The sequence below is a fragment of the Fukomys damarensis genome, unplaced genomic scaffold, assembly GCF_012274545.1.
Source record: "Fukomys damarensis isolate Sample0158 unplaced genomic scaffold, DMR_v1.0_HiC HiC_scaffold_20, whole genome shotgun sequence".
NCBI classification, from domain to species: Eukaryota; Metazoa; Chordata; class Mammalia; order Rodentia; family Bathyergidae; genus Fukomys; species Fukomys damarensis.
Genome location: NW_022900932.1, coordinates 22809648 through 22833226, shown reverse-complemented (window position 1 = coordinate 22833226; position 23579 = coordinate 22809648). Strand labels below are relative to the sequence as shown.

The window sequence follows — 23579 nt, the reverse complement described above, 5'->3', positions numbered from 1 at the left end:
AAAAAAAAAAAAAAAAAAAAAAAATGAAAGAAAGAAACCACCAAAATAAACAAGATACCCAAACTATATTAGTTTTCCTCACAAGGCATTTGGAATATTTCAAATTATATAATTTTATGAGTTTCATTTACTTACAAAAGCTAAAAATATTTTATTAATATGGAAGTAATGGAAGTAAATTTAAAAAGCATAGAGAGAATAATTATAAAGGTAAGAAAAATCAATTCAGTTCTTCCTTAGGAAAGTCCAAAAAGCCAGTCTAAAGAAGAATTGGCTCAATAGCATTTCTCAGAAAGAGGACAGAATCAGAGTTCTAGTGTTTTCTTCAAAATAAACACAAAATATGATGCCCTAAAATCATTCTCTCTTTGCATCTATATTCCATTTGGTCTCATTTGCTTATTAGTTTTTAACTTTACATTTATATATTCTCAGTGATGCCAAAATCTCAGATATCATAGGCACCCTCCTCTCACACCAACTGCTCCTTGAATTATCCTCAAATGTTTGGTACAATTCTGTGCCTGGGTTAAGAATTTCACAAATATCTATAGATGTGGAAGGGAAATGGGAAGAAAATGCCAAAGACAGTACTACTGGGAAAAAGTCATTAACCATTCTCAACTTGATATTCTTACATTATTTCTTAGACCAGGGGAACACCACTAATGTCTTTTAAAACTCAGTCTGATATGGAGGCCCATGTATTTAAAAAATTATAAATATTGTTTGTAATTCAATTCTAAAGTTCATTCAAGTGAAAACATCTTGAACCATGAGAAAAAACAATCTTGAAAATTTAGAATTACAATTTCTAATCCTTACATAAGCTTTCCTTAATCATGTAGTTTTGCAAGAATAATGATTTGTTTTCCCTTTCTAATCTTTATAGTTTAATACTTTCACAGTAGTTACTTAAATAAAAAATAGAATGAGAAATGATGAATTGCTAAATCCATAAAAGATTAACCTTTTTCACAAGAAGCCTGCATCTAAGAGAGAATCTCCCTAGAGGATGTGTGTATAAATAAAGGTTCATCCATTCCTTTATCAATGATCTCATACCACTTGAATTATTAATGAGCAGTATAAATAATAGAATCTAACAATAAGGAAATCAATTAAAAATTCTTACACAATTAGAATTTTTATAGAATTCTCATATTATTTTATATTTGTACCTTTTAGGTGACTAAGTGTCAAGCTGTATTAAAAAGTGCTAAAACACACTCCAGGTACGGTATCCTGATAAAACTGAAGATTATTATGCAAACTTAGACTTCCATTTACTGTTCAAATGTGGCCTAAGTCATTTTAACTTTTTAATCAAAATTAATATCTATTTTGAGCCTGTAGCTGAAATCAAATAATTGCATTGTTAATGAAACAGGATGGACTATTAAGAAATAATGTCACTTTTTTTCTTCATTTAGTTCATTTTTAATTAGTTTTAATAACCAAGGCATAGTTTAAAGAGGTTTATCTATATTTATTTTATTATAATACTATTTCTAAGAAACTAAAGATATACTACATGGCATAAAATAAAGTAAAATAACATGAACCCTGAAAAATGATAGCTTGTAAATGTCAGAAGTATGAATAAAAATACTAAAATTAAGTCAGAAAGCTTAAGTAAATTACTGAGAAAAGCTAGATATTCTCTGCCCCCAACATGACTGCCCATTAGTCCAATGATAGTCCCTCTCATATAATTTGTATGTGTGAATACAACTGAAAAGTTAATATTTATTTAAATGTTGACAAGAAATGTTTTACTGCATGTTAATATAAGCTGTATTACTAGGACTTACTTCTTTTAAAGTTCCTATTTGTGTCATAAAAATTTGAAATAATAGGTTAAATCTGTATCACATTATCTTTCATGATATTTACTATAAATATAAATACAAACTTCATGAGAAGCAATTCTCTTCCTGTTAGCCTTTCCACTAATAACAATCTTCAAAATTTTACTCATGTACAAGCCTCTGCAAGTTCTGAGAAGTCTTTATTCCATATTGAATTTACAATCTAGAGAGATAATGCTATCAATGAAATATATGTGTGCATGATTATGTCTTTATTTCTATCTATAGCTATAGCCATAGCTATAGTTATAGCTGTAACTATATCTATATCTCTCCAGACTGTATCTCTCAAACATGGTGTATCAATATAGAGCCTCCCAGCAACAGCAGTGAACCTTCCCTCCTACACCGATCACACCTTACAGGTACCTATATCTATCTAGGAAAAATGGCATTTACAACTGTTTGTAAGACTAGGACATTGATTTTATTCACTCAATATTCCTAGAGTAGCCACTAAGGGACAGATGGATATGAATATGGATTAATGTATGAGTGCATGGAAGGGACAGTGTTATTATTATCATACTTACGTATGTATAAGTTCAGAACAAATTCACAGTAGGAGTTCATCCCTACACAATCAAATTCATCTGAGTTTTCCTAAAGGAAAATTTGATCTAAGATAAGTACAGGATTTATAAGCAAATTGTCAGGTATATATACAGTATCATCTCATTTAGGTGGGAGATAATCTCATTCAAATTTTGAAGTAATATAGTAATACAGGTGAAAAGAAATTGAGTGATAATCCATGAGAAATCACATCATTTAAAAGTCAGATTGAAGTTTTTGTTTCTAAGAAACAAGATCTGGCTATGTTGCCCAGAAAGGCTCCCAAATCCTCGGCTCAATCTTCTGACCTTAACCTCCTAAGTATCTAGGGCTACAGGGATGCTACACTGCAACATTTAGGACCCTTTGAAGAATACTTCAGATTCCTGGAGATCATGAGCAAAGCACTGAAGCGTTTGAAAAATGTAGATGTGGGAGGTATTAAAGGTTAAGACAGAGATTTAGCTCAGCGGTTCGGTGGCCTGCCTTGCAAGTGCAAGGACCCGAGTTCAATCCCCCGCACCAAAAAAAAAAAAAGGTTAAGAGAGAAAAAATTACAGTGCTGTTTAATTATTGCGTCCTGTTTGGTTGGAAGATAATTCTTTGGATTCAGTAAATCCTGAAGTGCTGTTTTCAAGTCCTACAGAAGAATGTGACCTTCAGGGTGTGTGTGTGTGTGTGTGTGTGTGTGTGTGTAGTACTGGGGATTGAATCGGGTGTGTGTGTGTGTGTGTGTGTGTGTGTGTGTGTGTGTGTGTGTGTGTGTGTGTAGTACTGGGGATTGAATCCAGGGCTTTCACAACGAGCTACATCCCCAGCCCCTTTATAGGTATGTATGTGGGTGTATGTATGTACATATGTTTGCAAGTTTGAGAGAGGATAACTCTAAATTGTTCAGGCTGGGCTGAAACTATGATCTTCCTTCTTTGGCCTCCCAGAGTGCTGGGATTACAAACAGGCACCACCACACCATACTAAGAATGAAAATTTCTAAACAAGTTAGAATATTGCTCCAACAGGACAAATTCTGTAAATGGAGCATGTCAGAAATGTTAAGACTGTTCTATGAAGAATGCCAAGACTACAATTAGGTAAAGAAGAAAAAGACCCAATGGAAAAGAAAGTGGGATATCCAAAGCCATGAGAAAATACCAAACATAAATACAAATACTCAGGTAAATCACATATAGATCTCTCTAGAACTCCAAAAGGCTTATCAGTAATAGACATAAAGAGGTCTTTTCCAGTTACTTCTAAAACTGTACTAAACACAGTTATTTTTGTTTGCTTTGTATGTTCTGATATAACTTGGTGATTTTTGTTCTTACAGATTTATACAAATATAAACTAAAATATCTATGGCAGTCAGACATAGTGGTCTGTGACTGTAATTCCTGCACTCTAAGAGGCTTTAGGAACAGGGTTGCAAACTTGAGTTCAGCCTGAACAACTGAGTGATTTAGCAAGAACTGATATCAAAAAAAAAAAATTTTTTTTAAGAGCTAGAGATGTAGCTCAGTGTGAAGGCCCTAGATTTAACTCCCAGTGATGCAAAAAATGAGTGCATAAATACATAATTAAATAAACTGTTGTGCCATTATTATAAAACCCTTGAGTCAACTAGTATAACTACATTTTCCATGAGGGAGAAAAAAAGAAGAAGAATGATGCTTTCAAACTGATTAGCAACTGCACCTTATTGCACAGCAGTATGAAGAAACAGCTTTGGAAACAGAACCGAGATTACTAGAGCTTTTGAGCCATAGTCACAATTTGAGTCTCATCACTTTACCTGGCAACAGCATCAATTTAGCAGGCATCGGGCTGTGCAGAAACATTTGCATGTAAATGAACACAGTTTGGGGCATTTTGCTTTGCTTCAATAAGACAGAAACATCACTTTTCACTGGCGCTACAAAAATAAAACAGAGGTTAACACAGAAGGGTCCATGGCACAGCCCATTACTGGAAAAGCTAATTTGGCAGGTGTGTCAAACTCCTGCAGATCATGAGCAATTATTCTAGGAAGCGCTAGAGAGTTTTTAAAAAGCAGATGTAGAAGGTATTGGATGATCAAACATAGGCATAGTATTATGAAATTTATTGGAGGAAAATCATCAATTTAACAAATGGTTATTTTATTTATAACAACTTTTAAAACTTCATGTGTGTCAAATATATATAATTAATATATTTCATAGTAATTTTTAAGTAAAAAATCTTAAAAACTATAATAAGTGATAGCTTAAAATAAAAATAAGATTTCAAACATAATGCAGTGCTATGAGCCACATCATTACTGTAGATTTTAGTAATTCATTTTAGCCCTCTAATCTCTAACCTAAAGTCGTAATAACCAAGATCTTTACACAATTAGAATTAACAGATTATCTCAGTCATGCGGTGCCCATAAAGCCCAGTCATCCTAGGATGGAAGTTGTTAATATTTTCTCATTCTATCCTAAATATCTTTTATGTCTGGCTTCATTCAAGTATTTTTTTAACTAAATTTAAAGGACCATGTGGAACAATAAAAAACATGGATATGTATAGTTGGTGTTACATTTTTGCACTGAAGAAGGATATGGTCCAAATAGGAGAAACAAATAAAGATGGCAGAGATCAGAACTTAAAAATATGGATAACTTAAAAGTAGAAATAAGGGGCCAGGGATTTAGCTCAGTGACACCACACCTGCCTTGCAAGCACAGGTTCTGAGTTCGATCCCTGGTACGAAAAAAAGAAAAAAAAAAGTAGAACTAAGAATACCTTGATAATTAGAGAAGTCAGCTAGCACAAACAAGAGTGAGTGGGTGGGTAAGTGAGGGAATGAGTCAAAATTTGAGAAACACCAATTGCAGAGAAAAGAAACACTCTTCTTACATGAAGCTCTTTTCTACATGCTAAACATGTGTCAAAACAGTTTACATTTTATGCACAAGTTTTAAGGATGAGGGCTTCGCATATCATAGCATCTTGCACAACACTGGGCCAAGAGAAGCCATTCCGCAAACTTTCATTGAAGGAATAAGTGGACAAATTAATGAATGAATATTTCTATTTCATTTTGCAGACATGAGTATTAAAAAATTATGAAAAATGCATATGGCTAATTCCTCTATTTCTTGTTGCAAAACTGAAGTAGAAATATATTTTATAAGGCACAAAGTATTCATACAGAGCCACATCACTTAAATTTTGTTTTAATTGTAAAGATAAAAGGAACTTCATTTTATGAGACTCTCCCCATTACTTAGAGTGAGGACACTAAGATTCAAATTGCAAAGACATGTACAGCTACTAAATTCCAGAGGGCTGTTTTTACCCTAAATATATTTTGTTGCAAGAGCTATGACCTTTCAAATGGAATTTGTAATTTATTTTTTCAGTTTATGATTTCACTTTTCAGGAGTTAACTATGCTTTCTTGTTTACAAAGTACATACTAGAAGAATTATTATGCTCCTGCAATGTTTTCATTCACATTATACTCAAATTACAGACATTTAAACATTTTCAAATTCACGAGTTCTGCTTTATTGTTTCATACTTTTGATCTCAGAATAGCAACTGCCAGTACTTTAATTGGCAACTTAGCTTTTAAGAAAATATCATAATTGAGTATTAAGGTCTGGATTATATCTAAGAATTTTTAAATACTTTAAAAGATTTTTAAATTAGGTTTCTTTAAAATTTAAAGAGAGATAACATAAACTCAGACTTTTAATTAAATACTTGAGAATTGTTTTTAAATAATTTACTAGAATAAATATGATTAAAATTAATGATCCAACAGTCTGTTGTACTCATACCAATTCAACATTAGAATGATAAAGTGTTCTGGGAGATAGACTGCTCTTCATATAAATGAATACTTGCAAAGCAAAATATATTATTTCTGTAAGAGAGTATGTAAAGTAAATTTTGAACCACTTTTCAGCAATCGTGACTCTTGCCAATTAATTTTGAAAATAATAACATTATTGCAAACAAAAAGATGACTGTTTTTGTTTTGCAGCCCCAAAGGATAAATGAGTTAGTAGAATCATTCTACCAGATCACAATACATATATGTCCTTACACATAGAAACAGTATCCCTCTGTCTCCTGCCCACCTCATCCACCACTTTTCTTTGCTCTCTTGCTTTACTGACCCTCACAGGACTATAACTTTGCTAGAGAAAAGAAACTATTCCTTATTTATGTTTGTTCTCCATTTCTCCAAGCTTGCTGTCCTTCAGCACCTAACTAGAAATGTTTTACATATAGAAGGAAATCATGACAATCATAGTTTAATATTCATATTAAAATGAACTCCAGATTGATGTTTCCTTTTGTATAATTTGTTACAAAGAAAACCTAACATAATCTACCCATTTTCAAATCAATGCTAAAATTTAACTTTAAAATTCTCCAAAGTCTCCTTGAACCATCTTATATATATGTCTGTCTAGGAGTATTTTAAGGTTACTCTCCCAGCCCCCATATTCTACACATTAAATGCTTCTCCTTATACCTCATATCGGTCAATACGAATAAGAAACAGAGAGCTCCATTTCTGAGCTGTCACCATCTAACTACATAAGAAACTCCCTGATAAATTGTATGTTTCTTTCCTGAGGACTCATCATACAAAGCAGCAATATAAAAATACAGCATAACATAGGATACCAGAGTTTTCATATTACTAGAATGCTATATATATATATATACACATACATATTATATTGTAGAACATACTAAATATATATTTGTAGAGTCAAATATTAATAATTGGTGATTAAACAGTATCATACATATTATACTGTGTCCACAGCTCTAGGCTCCAAGGCCAACGTGAATTAGATAAAAATATATTAAATAAGTAGTAAAATGTTATAGTTAAGAAGTCAAGGGCTGGGGATTTAGCTCAGCAGTTTGGTGACCTGCCTTGCAAGCGCAAGGACCCAAGTTCAATCCCTGGTACCAAAAAAAAAAAAGAAGTCAAGAAATCACTGATGCAATTCACTAGGAGGTGATTTCAGACATTTTAGACTAAATCTTCAGTTTTTGCACTTAAGAGGGGATAATTACATTTATCTTACTGTTAGCAGTTTTGGAAGGCAAAAAAAAAAAAAAAAAAAGATGTTGTAAGTCCAGCATGTAGTATAGTACACAGCACCCAATAAATGCTCCAAGGATGACAATTAAGATAATGAAGAGGATGTTAGACATATATCCAGGCTGGTGTAAACCAAGAGATGGAACAAATGCCCACACTACTCAAGGAGGCTGGGCAGAGAAACACTACAGAAATTAAAATTAAAGAAATTATGCTGGGCATGGTGGTGCACCCCTGTAATCCCAGCTCTCAGGAGGCTGAGGCAGGAGGATCACTGTGAGTTCAAGACCAGCCTGAGCTACATAGTAAGTTCCAGGTCAGTTTCAACTACATAGTGTGATCCTGTCTTAAAAAAACAAAAAAAAAATTAAAGAAATTAAACTAGAACCCAAGGTCATATTTAACTTAGACATTCTGCCAGAGACCCACGCTGCACTACCACTACTCCTTCTCACATTTCACTTATATTTTATCAACTGCCTCATCATATAGAAACCAAAATAATGATTAGTGATAATTTGTTTTAAATTAACTTTATTGGCACATTTTAAATACACATCATGGTTACATTGGTCATTGAGAATTTGTACCTGTACATGATGTATCTTGGTTCTTGTTTTTTCCCATTCCTTTTCCCATCCTTCCACTCCTCCCTCCTCCTTATCTACAAAAGCTTTTTTCTAGGTTTTTTTATTTTCTCATATTTTTTTCTTTCCTTCCTCCCACCTCCCGCTACTTTCCCTTCTCTTTTGAACCACTGCTTCCCATTTCACATTATCTATTATACATTTTGATCTTCATTTACACTTCTAGTGTCTCCTGCCACAGAGACAATTCTATACTTACACATATGTGTCCTATTTATTTAACTTAAGAATATGGCCTCTATATGCATCCATTTTAGCTATAAATGGCTCTAGCTTATTACTCTTTATGGCTGAGTAGTACTTCATTTTATTAAAAAAATTATCCAGTCACCAGTTGATGTACATCTGGGATGTTTTCAAAATTTAGCTATTACAAACTGTGCACTATAAATCTGGGTGTAAATATATTAATCTGGCATGATGTTTTTGATTCTTTTGGGAAGATACCCAGCAGGGGAACAGCTGCATCAAATGGGACCTCTAATCCTAAAATCCTGATTTCCACAGTGGTTGCACCAGTCTGCACTCCCATCCATAGTGGAGAAGAGTTCCTTTTTCCCCACAGCTCGTCCAGTATTTGTTATTGGTTGATTTCTTGATAGCAGCCATTCTTTTTGGAGTGAGGTAAAATCTCAGCATTGTTTTCATTTGCATCTCTGGGATGACCAGTGATGTTGAACTTTTTTCATATGTTTATTTGCTGTTTCTACTTCTTTGTCTGAGAAATGTCTGTTCATTTCAGATGCCCATTTTTGGATTGGGTTAGTGATAAATTTTATAATCTGGGAATCAAGGCAGTAGGACAGATATTTTCAATCAAGAGTTTCTTAATGTTGGTCAAGTAACACAAAACACACAGCTTTCTATTTTGGCAATAAATAAAATCTTCAACACTATCCAAATCTCAAGTTTTGAGAACTGAAACAATTGTGGTTAATTAATCCCCAGACATCAAATTGCATATACCCTAGCAAACCCAAGGCTACTCAAGAAGATCAGTGTGTGTAAATGAAACAGAGAAGCATCAAAATGAACAAGAACAAAAGAAACACCAATTGAGTGTTTAAAACCCTTTAAAATTTTGTTTAAAATCTCAAGTGAATTAAGAATTTTATAGGAAATGCCACAATACACACTCATGTATATATTCACAGGTATATCTACATGTATATATAAAATATTTATAGACGCTAATTTCCCAAAATAAAGTATATTTCACACATTTTTCTACATCTTTCCAAAGATAAAGAATAAGTCTTTGGATTTGAATCACCCACATGGAAGAAAAATAAAAAATATAAAAACATTTAACATTTTTGTTATGTTGGTTACATTTAAATAAAAATATAATTTTATCTTGAAATAAAATTATAAATGTTTGGCTTTATTTGCATCTCTACAGAATAAAGAGATAAGTTATATTGTCACTAAGGTGGTCAGGGTACTAACTAACCCTTTAATTCAAGATAGTAATGACAGAAGTGGGTACATGTCATTGATGTCCAGAAAGTAAATGGCAAGTCATGGGATATCTGAAGCAAGACAAAAGAAGGACTTATAGTATTTTGACAAAATTGACATACTAATGCATGTTCTCCAGAGCAAAATGGGACCCCTAGAAAAAAGACACAGTTGGAGTCAGAGATGATGAACTCCACTGCAGACAGTTTTAGAAATAAAGAATTATCATTGATCAGAAATTGTTATATGTTAATAGTGGAAATAAAATCAATTGAAAACCCATTAAACCCATTGTTTAGTACATGAAAAACCAAAGTAAGATGCTAGATACCTGAATCCCAACATAAAATAGCAAAAAATATGTCTACAAAGTTGTAAGGGCAACATCTCAAAAAAAAACTTCTTCCATTGAAGCAAGTCTGTTTCCTTCACTACATTCAGATAACCAAAAAACACTAGTTCCAAAAAATTCTGAAGTATCTTTTTTTAACAACCTGGAAAGAGAATACTTTCTAGATACCAGTTGGTGTTAGAAAAATGAAAGATTTTCCTGTAAAATGTGGGGACAGAATGGGAATTCTGATCAACTATAATTTTTAGTAGAAGCATTATATTTACTAAAAACTCCAGAAGTAACATTTAGTAAGAAAACATATTCTGGGTCAGGGATTTATCTCAGTGGCACCACGCCTGCCTTGCAAGCAGGTTCTCAGTTCGATTCCCATACAAAAAAGAAAAAGAAAAGAAAAGAAAGCAAACTTATTCTATCTCTCAGTCTAGATAAGCAAAAGAACGAGTCCTTTATTATTCATTCCCAAAAGTGTAATGTCATTTTCTGTTCTTCAGACTATTTTGTACTTAAATTAACCCTTGCTATCATAAAAGAGAAGCTCAAGTGACTTCCAGCTAATTAGAATTTAATCAATATATATTCATATTCATATATCTACATATTTTGTACATTTATAATATTTATGGAGTAATATAAAGTTGAAATGATTACTTTTGCTTAATTACAAATTAGAATTTTTAAAAAGCTGTTCTTTCCTTTTGCCATGACAAGTTTCAATATTACATATGAGTGGTAAAAAGTCATTAATAATCACTAAATTTGTGTATAATCGTTATGCTAAAGTTACACGTCACCAATGTTGACACAAATACTGGAAAATTGCTTTTAAGGCAAATGCCATTGGTGTCTCAACAGTGCTTATTTAGCAGAATCAAAATTTTGCTCAGAGGAATATCTTAAGGAATAAGTCAGCTACTACCTTTCATTATTAGGAGAGCATGTAACGTTTCTTATTTCAGACTACATAACAATGTTTTGTAAAGATTAAGTTCTCATATCCCCATATCTTTACAAATTACACTCTAAGAATAATTACCTCACCTGGAAAACAGTGGCCTGAAGACTAAAGGAGGGCTTGCTTCGCTTCAGCAACACATATACTAAAAAAAGGATTAAAGGAAATCTCACTATAATAAGATTTTTATCAGGTAAAAACAGTGAAAGAAACATCTGTCAGAAAGGTAGCGTACTTAAATTCTGTGGACATTTTAAATATAGTCTTCTAACAAAAGGTCTGGGGAAACAGTACCCTTAATAGATTTAAATACTCTGCCCTTTCTAGAACCATTCCAACTAGCGAAGTGAGCACTTGTTTTTTTAACTGAGTGATTTATTGTCCAAACTGGAACCATAAGTGAAAAAAAAAACCTGTAACGCTGAACACTTTAGGAGCAGGAAAGAGCATATTAATAGAACCAGGTACAAATGCAGAGGGAAAGAGGACCAGAGGGGCGGATGGAGCGTGGAGGGAAGAGGGAGAGAAATGGAGACGGGGAAGATGTGTGTTAGAAAGGAAGAGAATACAAAGGGCACAGTACCACCTGATGTTTAAGTGAAGGAGAAGAGGACGCTGCATTTATCGTGACTTGGTGACAGATGGGATTTACATGGATTGGATCTGAGCATCACAGTGTTTATTGGTTCAAAGCCAGCTGGTAGCTTCTTCATCACTACCCAACCATCAGTCACTTTTGATGCAAGGATATGTCCTGCCAGTAGAATCCAAAAATGAATGCTGAATTCACAATAGCTGCCCAAATCTCTGCATCAACTGATTTTCCTGATGTGAAAAATACTTAGGCAGATTTTTTTTTTTTTTTTTTTTGGTACCGGGGATCCAACTTGGGTGTTTGCATTTGCCAGGCAGGCGCCGGAAGCGCTGAGCTAAATCCCCAGCCCACTTAGGCAGATTTTAATGTGAAAATATTTTAGATAATTTATTTGAAATATGAGTAGATTTTTATCATATTAATAATTAAGCAAGAATTTACCTGAATTTAGTTTGAAAAGTTTCTGAATGTACACATATGTGTATATCATATTAATCGATATTTATAGGTCTATATGCTATGTTTACATATATATCTAGTATAGACAACATAACTATATATACTATCCAAAATCACGCATCAACAAAATTGTGTTTCTCATATCTGACTTAATATTTCAAAATCATTATTAGATTCTGCATGTGTGTACACATAAGTAGTATATTATATGTACATATAAACCTCTATATGTATTGTGTTGGTAGATGTGTGCACTCCTCTAAATGCACGTGTGTCCAAAGCCAGTAATAACCTATTTTTTTTTTTTTTGAAACAGGGTCTCACTAGTTGAGACTGACCTGGAACTCACTTTGTAGCCAGGCTGGTCTTGAACTCACAGGGATCCTCCTGCCTCAGCTTCCGGAGTGCTGGGATTATAGGCGTGTGCCACCACACCCAGCTAGTAATAATCCATTTATATTTTCAAAATCATTGAATTCAACTTGGGAAAAACCTACTAAGATATATTCATATATGGATAACTGTTAAATTATACTTACTGATACATCATGTTATGTTCCTTTCTTAATAGTTAGATAACTTAAACATTAAGTTGCACTTTCAAAGGGTGTGATAAAATATGTTACAAATATACACTGCTTGTAAGTACTATTCCATTTTTAAAATATTAAAATATGAAAAATTGTACCTTGGCATTGACACAGTATAATCACAGGAAAGGTGTTTCAAAATAAGAGATACCCTACAGTAAGAAACTCTCTAAAGGAAATATTTGATATTTTCTTAGCAAACTGTAAGAGCAGACTATTTAATCAATATGGCTCAAAGTAGGATTGTACTCTGGATACCGGCATCCTGGAGGTAGCAAACCAAGCAGGAAATTGTGCATGTGTACACAAACACAGAATAAATGTATTTATTTTTCATAAATTGTGAGCACAGAAATTACAAATTCTTCACAGTGCAATTAATTCCAAGTAAGCAGAAACGATTTGGTATATATATATATGACATGTAATTTTCTATGACAAATAAGAGCAAATATAAGAATTCTACAGATATATGACTCATAACACTATATAGAGCACTGACATCTTAAAGGTTAATATAAAACTCATGTATTGAATATAGTTCTATTTTTGTTCTCTCCTAAAACTCAAATATACTCATGCTGCACAATTACTTTTACATAATAATATATTTTAGTTACTTGAGTGATTTCACCTATAACAATGAGAATTTTTATTTATTTTAAATAGAAGTACTATAGTATATTTAAGGTTAAGCATTTTCTTTTTGATCAATTGTCTTGATTATTTTAAAGTGTATATTTTATTCATACATCAGAACCTTCATGTTTCAAAGTTTAAAAATTCACATAAATAAGAGATTACTCAGGAAATTCATTCGATGGACTGGATTATACTTTTGCTTCCAAGGACTAAGCTGTAGACATTAGATATACTGAAGTATTTGTTTAAACAAATAATCTCAAATTAAATAACACTTTCACTGAAGAGAAGACAGATATACTTGCTCAATCAATTTTTATTGAAGGAAAAGTAAATGTGGGTAGTAGAGATGGAATGAAAAGAATAGAAGAGAATATGAATCACAATGAAGATGGAGAAGAAAATTAAGAATTTAGATCTAAATAAACAGTTGTTCTTCACTTAGGGCTCTAAGCTCAGCAGCATTCAGAAGTGTATTTAGTTTAATGTGCTCCAACAGAAATATATTTTATCCATTCATAAAACAAGAATGGCAGTTTTCATTCAAGAATTTACAACCACATGAGTTACTAATTAGGATATTATATTAGTCCATTTGCTGTTGCCAATAACACAATACCACAGGCTAGATGAAATGTAAAGAAAGGTTAATCCAGGCACAGATCTTTAGGTGCACAATTGAAAGGTATTATCTGTTAATGGCCTCCATGCTGGCAGATACCAGGTGCGGGGGATCACATGGTAAGAGATGGAGAGAGAGAGAGAGAGAGAGAGAGAGAGAGAGGGAGAGAAGAGAGAGAGAGTGTATGTTCTGTCCTTTCTCCGTTTTTTATAAAACTATCAAGATTTAATCCTGGGGTTCCACCCTAGTCACCTGATAAGTCTTAATTACTTCCCAAAAGCCCCATCTTTAAAAACTATGGTCAGACTGAGTTGCCACTCTCTTAGTATCTCACAACGGAAATTAAATTTTCACACACAAGCTTTGGAAGACATTGAAACAATGGGGACACCAGAGCCACAGACGTAACTGTAGAGATTGATCAGATCACCACTTCACAGTCTCCAAATCTTGTCCAAAGTTGTCTTTTTATAACTGACTTTTCTCATGTCATTTTTTCCCAGATACCTTTATCAATGAATGTGTCAACCTTTCTGGCATACGACCAGCCCACAATAAGTTACTGTGGGGTGCATCATGAACTACTCTCTCATAAGTCCTTTGAAACGAATGCACAGGAAGATACGATGGAAACACATCTAGAGACTGAGCTGGACCTGAGCACAATCACAACAGCTGGCCGAATCAGTGACCATAAACAACAGCTGGCTTAACTGAGCTAATCGGTAGTCAATGTTTGCTACTAAACTTTGTAACCTCAAGGACAAAATGAGGAAGATTTGTTCATTGTGACTTTTAAAACAAAACAAAATCCCCTGCTCAAATAAACAAAAATCCCAGATTGATTCATGAAATAAAGAAGACATGAATTGTTTCAAGTCTACACTTTGTAATTAGCTAAGTTGTGCAGTATTTTTTGACTTAAACAGAGTATGACCTGAAAAAAGAAAAAACATCGTTTTTTTCAAAACATCCTACCTATGTGTAAAAACTGTACAGAGCTAATGTATTTTTCATATTGTAAAGTTTCAATTATAGAAACAACTGGTATGTACAGTACCATAATTTAATTACATTTTACTTTACAAACTACACATTTTAGTTTCTAAAATTTTAAATTAACAAAAATTATTTCTTGTGTTATTCAGTTACTCAGTTTTGTAGGGACTGTTTTGTTACTGCTTTTGTGCCCAGAAACCTTGACTCTAAAATTCTGTGCTGTGCAAAACATGCACGATTTTTTATCATGCTTACTGCGTAGAATTTTATCTACTTGTTCCAGAAATAATACATTAACCAAAAAGGATTTAATTGTTCAGACTTGTAAGAGGTTCTTCAATTACATAGACCGGTTTTCTTATAAATGAAAAACAAAAAAACAAACAAACAAAAAAAAACCCAAACAGTTCTCAGACTTAACTGTTGCCTTGAATTACAGCCTAGTTTCTAAGCAGTGAAATGTAATGATAAAGAGGGATATTTTAACAACATATTTCCGAATGAATGACTCATTATTTCATTCTTTTGAATAACCATTGTTAAGGATGGGGGGAGCATGGACAAAACATCACTGGAAACAAAGGCTGTAACCACAGCAACAGACTTTGATACACTTAAAAGGTGCAGCTGCCAGTGACAAAGAAAACTTTTGTTTCATCTCATTATTTTCAGGCCAAGGTGGGAGGATAGTGCATAATAATTGTACAGTAGCAATTTTTCTCCTAATTAACCTAAAGTGGTTTACCTAAAAATAACTATCAGTCAGTGTGAAATGTGCCTGGTTCTTAAGACAACTTTTCATTTAGAACTGTGAGACTATATTTTGGGAACATCTCAGAGAAAAAAGTATGAAACTTTTCTTACTGTGTGCTACATCAATTCTCTCCCAAGAGAGAACTTTAAATATCTACAGCTCATTCAATATACATATGTGCCAGGGTGGAGAATTTCATCACTCAAGTAGACTGTAAACATCTTTAATATGCTCTAAATTGTTTATACTGCCATCCACAATGGAATTCAACTCCAAATTATCTGAAAAGTAATTCGGAGTAATTGGAACTCAATCCAGATCATAGATTATGTGATTGTATATAGTTAATTCAAATCCAGTTTTAAAAAAAACCTGACTTTTAATCAATTTGTTTCTGTTGTTTACCTTGACAGGTTGTTTCAAAATATTGTTATTTTTATCTAAGGTAATCACACATTCCTTCTCGTTCTTAAGGACTTTTAAAATATAAAAATGCAAGTTTTGGCTACTGTTCCATTAGAACAAATGCTTTTATGTTCAGAATATCAAAAATAGAACAAATATATGTCAATCTAAGAGTCAAATACAGTCAAAACAAAGAAAAAAATTAATGAAAAAATGTCAAATAATTTCTTTGTCTCTTTCAAAGAAATTATATCTACAAACATCTAGTTTTCTTCAGATTTATCACAGCAAAATGAAGATCAACTCCAAGAAAAATGAGCTTAAAAGCTGTAGAAGAAATTTTTGTTGAAAATACACACTCAGGAAGAAAAAAGAAAAGGATGCAAAATATTGGAAGAAGCAAACTATTAATTTAATGTATCTAAATGTCAAAGGACTTGTATCAAGTATATAGCATCCCACATTTTGTAACATATTTTGCATAAATTATTTGCTATTCAAAAATTTTTGTCATTGTAAGTCTAATTTGAATCTTTTTTCCAATTTCTTGTAAATGCATTATTGAGTATTCTTAATCCTTTACACTGAGATTTGGCTTTGCACAAAATTTACAGAGAATTATAAATCTTTTATTTTGGGATCTGAAATCTAATACAAAATTTTCTTTATTTTGTAAATTAAAATGTTATTTGCAATTTTCTTCATTAGAAGCTATCCTTGCAAAGATCCCCAAGAGAGCAATTAATTTTATAAGTAAGTACTTTAAACCCGTTTCTAGACATTCAAATTGATACAAGATTTTTAGGAATTTTAACATTCCAAAGAACCTTACAAATATGCGCCCATTGACAGAATCTTGCTCTGCTTTTCAGGCTGGCCTTGAGCTCACTCTGTAACCCAGGCTGGCCACAAACTCAATAGTGATCTTCCTGCCTCAGTTTCCTGAGTGCTGGGATGACGGACATGCGCCACCACACCTGGCTGCAAAGCACTTTCTTAAACATTATAAGTTCACCTATAGTGAACAACTATATATAGAATCAATCACCTTAGAACTGCAGCTCTGAGCATGTGAGTTCCTAAGCTACAGCCAGAGGCAAATAACATAAAAAAAGTTTGACATTTCTCACATTTGAAATTGGACCAAAGGATCTTTAAAAGAAAAAAAGATTCTGTTATCATTTTTTTAAATTTTATTCTGCGATGCTGGGGGCAAGAAGCAGGAGGGTTGTGGTGCTGAAAACCTGCTAGAATAGATGGGATGTTTATCACACATTTGCAATTTATATTAGTTATTGTCTAAAATTTTTATTTCTCACCTATTTTTTAAATCATTCCATAATCTCTTCTTTCCTCACTCAACCCTCAACCCAGCCTGTATTTCCCTTCCTGTCTACTGCTCACCTAAACAATTAAAAAACTGTTTACCTGTTTTTGGAGTTGAAAAATGGAGCATTTGACCTAGAGTGGTTGCAATAACAGCAGCATCTGCAGCAAACAATAAAATTATGCAGTGTTTTGAGGCTTACAGACCACCTACATTATCTCATTTTATCTTCATAACAACTCTATGAAGACACATTACTCTCAAAGAAGTTGAGCCCTCACTGAAGAGCACAGAGTTAATCATTGGTACAGTTGAACTATTCCAAAATTCAAAAGCTATTAGTGATTCCATTATACTAAAATCTTTCTCTGTCTGATTAGAGCCAGAGAACCTCCAAAGACAATGGATAGAATAAAAGAAAAAAAGTATGACACGTCATTTAGTAATCTCTAATTTCACTCCCTTTGTCTGTATAACTATATGGGCTAATTGAACTCTTCTATGTACTACCTGGGCTCTCACATTAAAATTATTTGTTCAAAAGTACACTAAGTCATATATTTCTTCATACAAATCATTCAGACATAACAGTTGCCACCAACATGTGGATGTAGTTGCCACCAAGGGACAGACAAAAATTCAAGAAGCACAAAGAAGGAAACCAAAGACAATGAATTAAGAGTATGTGGGGTACTACCTTGAGGCAAGGCTGAACATTTGGTCAAATAAACACACATTCGATTCAGGATCAATGGGGAAGATATATATAATTGGGGGGGTGGCAAGACTTTTTGAACCATAAATCTATCATTATAATTTTTCTCTATTCTCCTAAGAAAAATGAACTATTCTTATCCAAACTGATGACAATTCTCCTGAATCTAAAAATCCATAAAACTAGTCAGATTTTTAATATAAATTATATTTTAAGAAGAAAAGACAATTTGCCCAAATTTAACACTCAATGCAAATCTATAACACAATTTTAACTCAGATCTGTGTCATTCCATAAGCTTCATACAAATAGCAAAATCTTTTTTGGAAAAAAAATACTTTCTAAAATAAAACCACTGTTTATGAGACTAAAAATATATTTGGTTTTGACTGCTCCTGACTGGAAGATGCATCATCTCTCAAACACATAATATGATGTGACCTGTTAGTAAGCTACCTGCAATGCACAAGTATCCAAGATCATACTTTAAAATTCTGGCATAATAGCAAGAATAGGATAGGCAGATAATATGCAATTATGCTTCATTTTACCAAGAACTGTAGTGGGGAAGATTGCCTGAAATTTTAAAAACAAGCACCAAAGTGATGAAGAATTATTTTTAAAGGTATCTTAAGGCTTGCATTAGCCTTTTCTTGTGAGGGAGAAAGCTATTTATATTTATTTTTTTTAAATTTAGCATTAAATTCATGTTTAAAAATTTGATAGTTTACTATTTACCTTTGTGTTGAAGACAGTGATCTTTAATTAGCAGAGTATCCGAGCTATCTAGGAATTAAAGAACTATGGTTTCCTCATTTTTCTCAAATATTTGTAGGATATTTGTTTTTATACACTATTTGTCTTCCTGAACAGCTAACTAAAAATTTTGGTGTAAATCAAATACTTCAAATGTACCAAGAGAACTTGTGATAAAAATCCTTGCAGCAAATCCTTTTTGTTTCCTAATCTAAAACATTGCCCACTACATTTACCTTGAGTAGTTTGATTCCATATATCTTGAGTTACATAACGCAGTATACTTGCTTAGTGAAGGTTCTATGATGTAATCTTTACCTCAGACTGTATAAAACAAAGGGTTTCCTCCAGGTTTGAGTTGATCTACATGAGGGATCCATTTGAATTAGTTACACATATTGAATTTATCTGGATTAATGTGAAATCATATTAAAATAACATGGATGAAGTTCACACTTTTTATATTTATTTGTTTAAACTTTTGCCACCTGCCATATCCTCAAAGTTACTGTTAAGAGGCTGGGATGAACATGAAACTTCAAATAAGTCTTCCTTAATCTCAGCTACTTAGAAATGATTCTTAAGTAGTCTTTTGCCTCCATTAGTGCTTTCAGGAGCTTTTGATTAAACCACAGGGCTATTCTTCTATTCTTTCCTGAATGTACACAAATCTAGCGATGTCACTGAAATTTATATTAGCATCTTACTACACTATCTGAACATGTAGCATGCATATAAAACATACTTGCCTTTTATAATAAATGCAAGCTTTCTTGAATCGTTAAAACATTCTGTAAGTTACACCTATTAAAAATGACCACTGCCATAACTATAAAACAAAGTTGCCAATTTAATTATTATTATTTTAATTAATAAATCCACCAAAGAAAGTAATTTTAGCTCCTTCAACATAATTTCATTACATCTCCTCATTCTGGAACTTCTTTCACAAAAGAGAAATTTTGTCTGAAATATTTAAGATAATTTTGATTGTAGACAATGAAAAAGACCCAGGTATCTGGATGAAGATGTGGTAAAAGAAAATGAAGAGGATAAAATATTATATCAACTGAGAGGTAAGTGAAGGAAATGTTTTTTATTGTTATTGGAAAATATGCAACGGATTATTAAAACTAAGAGTCGTAAGATTTATAATAACAAGTATGCCATCAAATATCAGTAAAAGTCAGCATAGATGTTAGAGATGTAAGAGGAAAGGAATATTTGTGACAATACTACATGTTAAATAGATGATAAATGTACATACAATTAATCCTACTGAAAAAAGAGAACATTAAGAATAAAAATTAGTTCAACAACTATCACGATTATTCCTCCAGGGGGCAAAAGTGCTGACAAATCAGAGAACAGATTTTAACTAAATGACAAATTATTTTTTTCAAGGTCAAATTTCAAATAGCCCCAAAAGCATAAACCCCAAATTGACACCTCAGTAATATCAGTAGTTACATTAATTCACATGTATCTACTAAAAATCTGACATAGAGAAAAGAGTTGTAACTTTAGACACACTCCATCTGTTCTTACTGCTTTACATCAGTTATAAATTTCTTTTCAACTACAGATCCATAAATAATATACCCTAATCAGTCAGATGTCAATTGGTCACCTCTGTTATTTTGTTCTGCTATGAGGCAATTATCAGAATGGAATGTTCACCACAGTTGGGAGCCAGAAACACGTTTCTAAAGTTCTCTTTATAATCTCTTCACCTAGGCACTATAATGCTCACAATCTCTATTATAAAAATACAGAAATTATTGTCTTGAGCTAAGATCCTGAAAGACACACCAGCTCTAGTCTAACTAAACTTATAGTAGAGAGTTCTAGAGAAAGATATTAAATATCTCTATAATTATTTGCCACTGGAGAAAAACATCTTTAAGATGTCAACATTTTTTTCTAACCTTTGGATTTAATAAACTCTTAAAGTCAGTGTACTGAACATCTTCCAAAACTGCTTGCCAGTTTTTTTCTTTTTAAACATTTTACCTGTATTAATTCATTGAATTTTCATTATTATATTTAATAGTATGAAGAATAATCCTATAAAATAAGAATTGTTTTGCACTTAAAACTAAGTGATGAAACATAAGGATTCAAATGCAGATGATAGATATACTGACAAACTGACCCCTACTAACTCCCCATTTAATTGTCTATTTTATAGGACTACTTTCATAAACAGTCTCCTTATTTAAGGATATAACCGAATATAATGGATAACATTTAGAAAATACCTAATCTTCATGTAGAGAAAGGTAGAAATCTTCAGAGGTACATAGGTTAAACGACACAGTCCCTGTCCCCAAGAGGCTTTCAGTCAAAGAAAGAAGGAAGGAACAAAGTAAGAAGGAAGAAAGGAAGGAAGGAGAGAGGGCGGGAGAAAGAGCGAGAGAAATAATTTAACTTTTTAAAATTCCGAGAGCTAAAAGTAATACTTGCAAGTGTAAACGGAAGTTATATGAAAATAAAATAAAACAATAAAGTTGTTGGGGGTATCTCAGGAGAAAAGTGGGAACAGAGACAGAACTAAAGACTGGCAGTATTTAGATCAGCAAAATAAAGATGAGAGAACAGTGTAAAAAGAAGAATATATTTTCATTTATGGACATCTGTCATTCCAATACTATTTGTAATATTCATATTTATCTTGAACAGAAATATCAAGAAATATCTGCCCTTCTTGCCTGAACATTAAAAGTCAAATTGTATTCTAAACGTAACATCTTTTGGCAATTTTAGATGGAGTAAGCACTTTACTCGAATCTGTTTCTCCTTGTACTCCTATTTTACCCATTGTGTTTTTTCTTCCTTTGTAGGGTGGAAATCAAATCATATTAATTCTTTGTGGAAAATTCTATAAGCCAACTTTATCAAAATGATCACAACTGCTTTGAAGAATGATCCAAGCAATCCCACTAATTTAAAATAAGTTTGTGGGGCCAAGGATTTAGCTCAGTGGTTTCACTGCCTGCCTTGCAAGTGCAGGGACCTGAGTTCGATCCCTGGTACCAAAAGAAATAATAAATTAAAAAATAAATTAAATTAAATAAGTTAATATAAAATAATTTCAACTATATATCAATTACATGAATTATTTAACAGCTTCTTAGAAGCTAAGGATGTTTGGCATTAAAGGAAAGCAAGTGACAGTTATTATTTTTGTCGTGTGAAATTATGCCCTATTGACTTATTGACTTCCTCTTTTTTCAGTTTTTTTAGTTTTTAGGTAAGAATTGCTGAATACCAAGAAGAATGCTTCTTCTACAGTTTAAAACAAAATTTTCACTACTATATTTTACAAATAAAGAAATTAAAGTATAATTAGAGTAGAATAAAGAATTAAAGTAGAATATGATTAAAGGTCATGGACAAAATCACTTAAGAAATAAAAACAGACGAAAACTAGAATTCATGTTCACTTAGAATTATTTTTCACCAGCACAAAACATTTTTTACAAATATATCAACATTTAACAATTTACAAAATCATTTCTACCTTTAAAGTACAGATAGCTAAACAAAAAATAGTACAGATAACTGTCTGGTTTGGTACTGGGGATCGAACTTGGGACTTGCACTTACAAGGCAGGCAGCAGTACCACTGAGGTAAATCGCCAGCCCAGATAACTGTCAAAGAGGATTTTTTAAAAGTGTGATCAGATATATTCATAAAACTATACTCTGGTTTTCTTTAGGTTTTTTTACAGGTCAAAAGTAATCTCTCTGCGTCAAATTTTGCTCATTTGGCCTATTAATTTGCAATTATCTTTATATTGCCTTCATAGTCACAAATTTTTACATGTACTCATTAAGTGTTCTTTTTACATAGCCACTGTCTTTTATACTATGTCACAATACTTAAGTATTTTAAATTCAATTCAATCAAGTATTCATTTATACTCATACTATAATATGCCAAGGACTATGATACAAGACAAAGTGGTCAGATTTTTTTTAAATAAACAATTGTGATTTAATGTAATATTTCTAAAGATGAAATCTGTCCATGATGCTGCAGGAAGGAGAGACAATGATTAGTTTCACTGAAAGAAAAATCAGAAAAGGCCTCACAGAGTAAACATGATTTAGATTCTGGATTCTCAATTTGTTAATCATGTAACTCAGGTCCATCCAGTAGGTTTCATGCACAAATCCTAATCATAGTTTAGAGAGATTTGAGATGTCTAGGAATATTAGCTTCTTGAAACACAGGAATTTAGTAGAGGCAGATATTGGTATCATCACATATATACCTTTTTATTTATCCCAGCATATAAAGATTAAAGAAAAAATTTTAAAATGGTTGTTTCCCATAATCTTCTAAATTTAACCCTCAAATAAAAAAACATTCAATTTAGCAATTTCAAGAAATATGGGTCATGCATAATGCTATTAAATAAAAAAGTATTAAGTAAACAATTTAATGGATTGTCAGAGTTTTTGGTTTTGTTTTCAAAATGCCCCATGTAAATCTTATATATGTGTGTCAAATAACTTATATTGCAATTCTATCTTCAGGAATATGTGAAAAAATGTGGATGAAATGTATTGATCTGTGCAATTTAAATTTTCACCATCTACTGGTTATGGTATAAAATGGTATTAAAATTAATGAAAATTAGATTATATAGAAATCTTTTGTATTTTATTTCACTACTATTAGGAAAGTGAAAAAATATTAAGGTTGTAAATTCACTTGATATAGCAACAGTTAGTTGTTTCACAAAGTTCTCACTCTCATTAACTC

At 32.4% G+C, this 23579-nt stretch overlaps 2 protein-coding genes across 4 annotated transcripts in view; one reads left to right on the top strand and one right to left on the bottom strand.

Moving 5' to 3' along the window:
• Lrrtm3 (leucine rich repeat transmembrane neuronal 3) overlaps nt 1–15948 on the top strand; it is a 167461-nt gene extending 151513 nt beyond the window's left edge. The window contains exon 3 of the mRNA XM_010605527.2: nt 14353–15948. Coding sequence (XP_010603829.1) covers nt 14353–14562 — 210 coding nt within the window. The 3' untranslated portion in view covers nt 14563–15948. The remainder of the gene's footprint in view (nt 1–14352) is intronic.
• Nucleotides 1–23579, bottom strand: part of Ctnna3 (catenin alpha 3) — a 1561788-nt gene that overhangs the window by 1044372 nt on the left and 493837 nt on the right. The window lies entirely within an intron of this gene.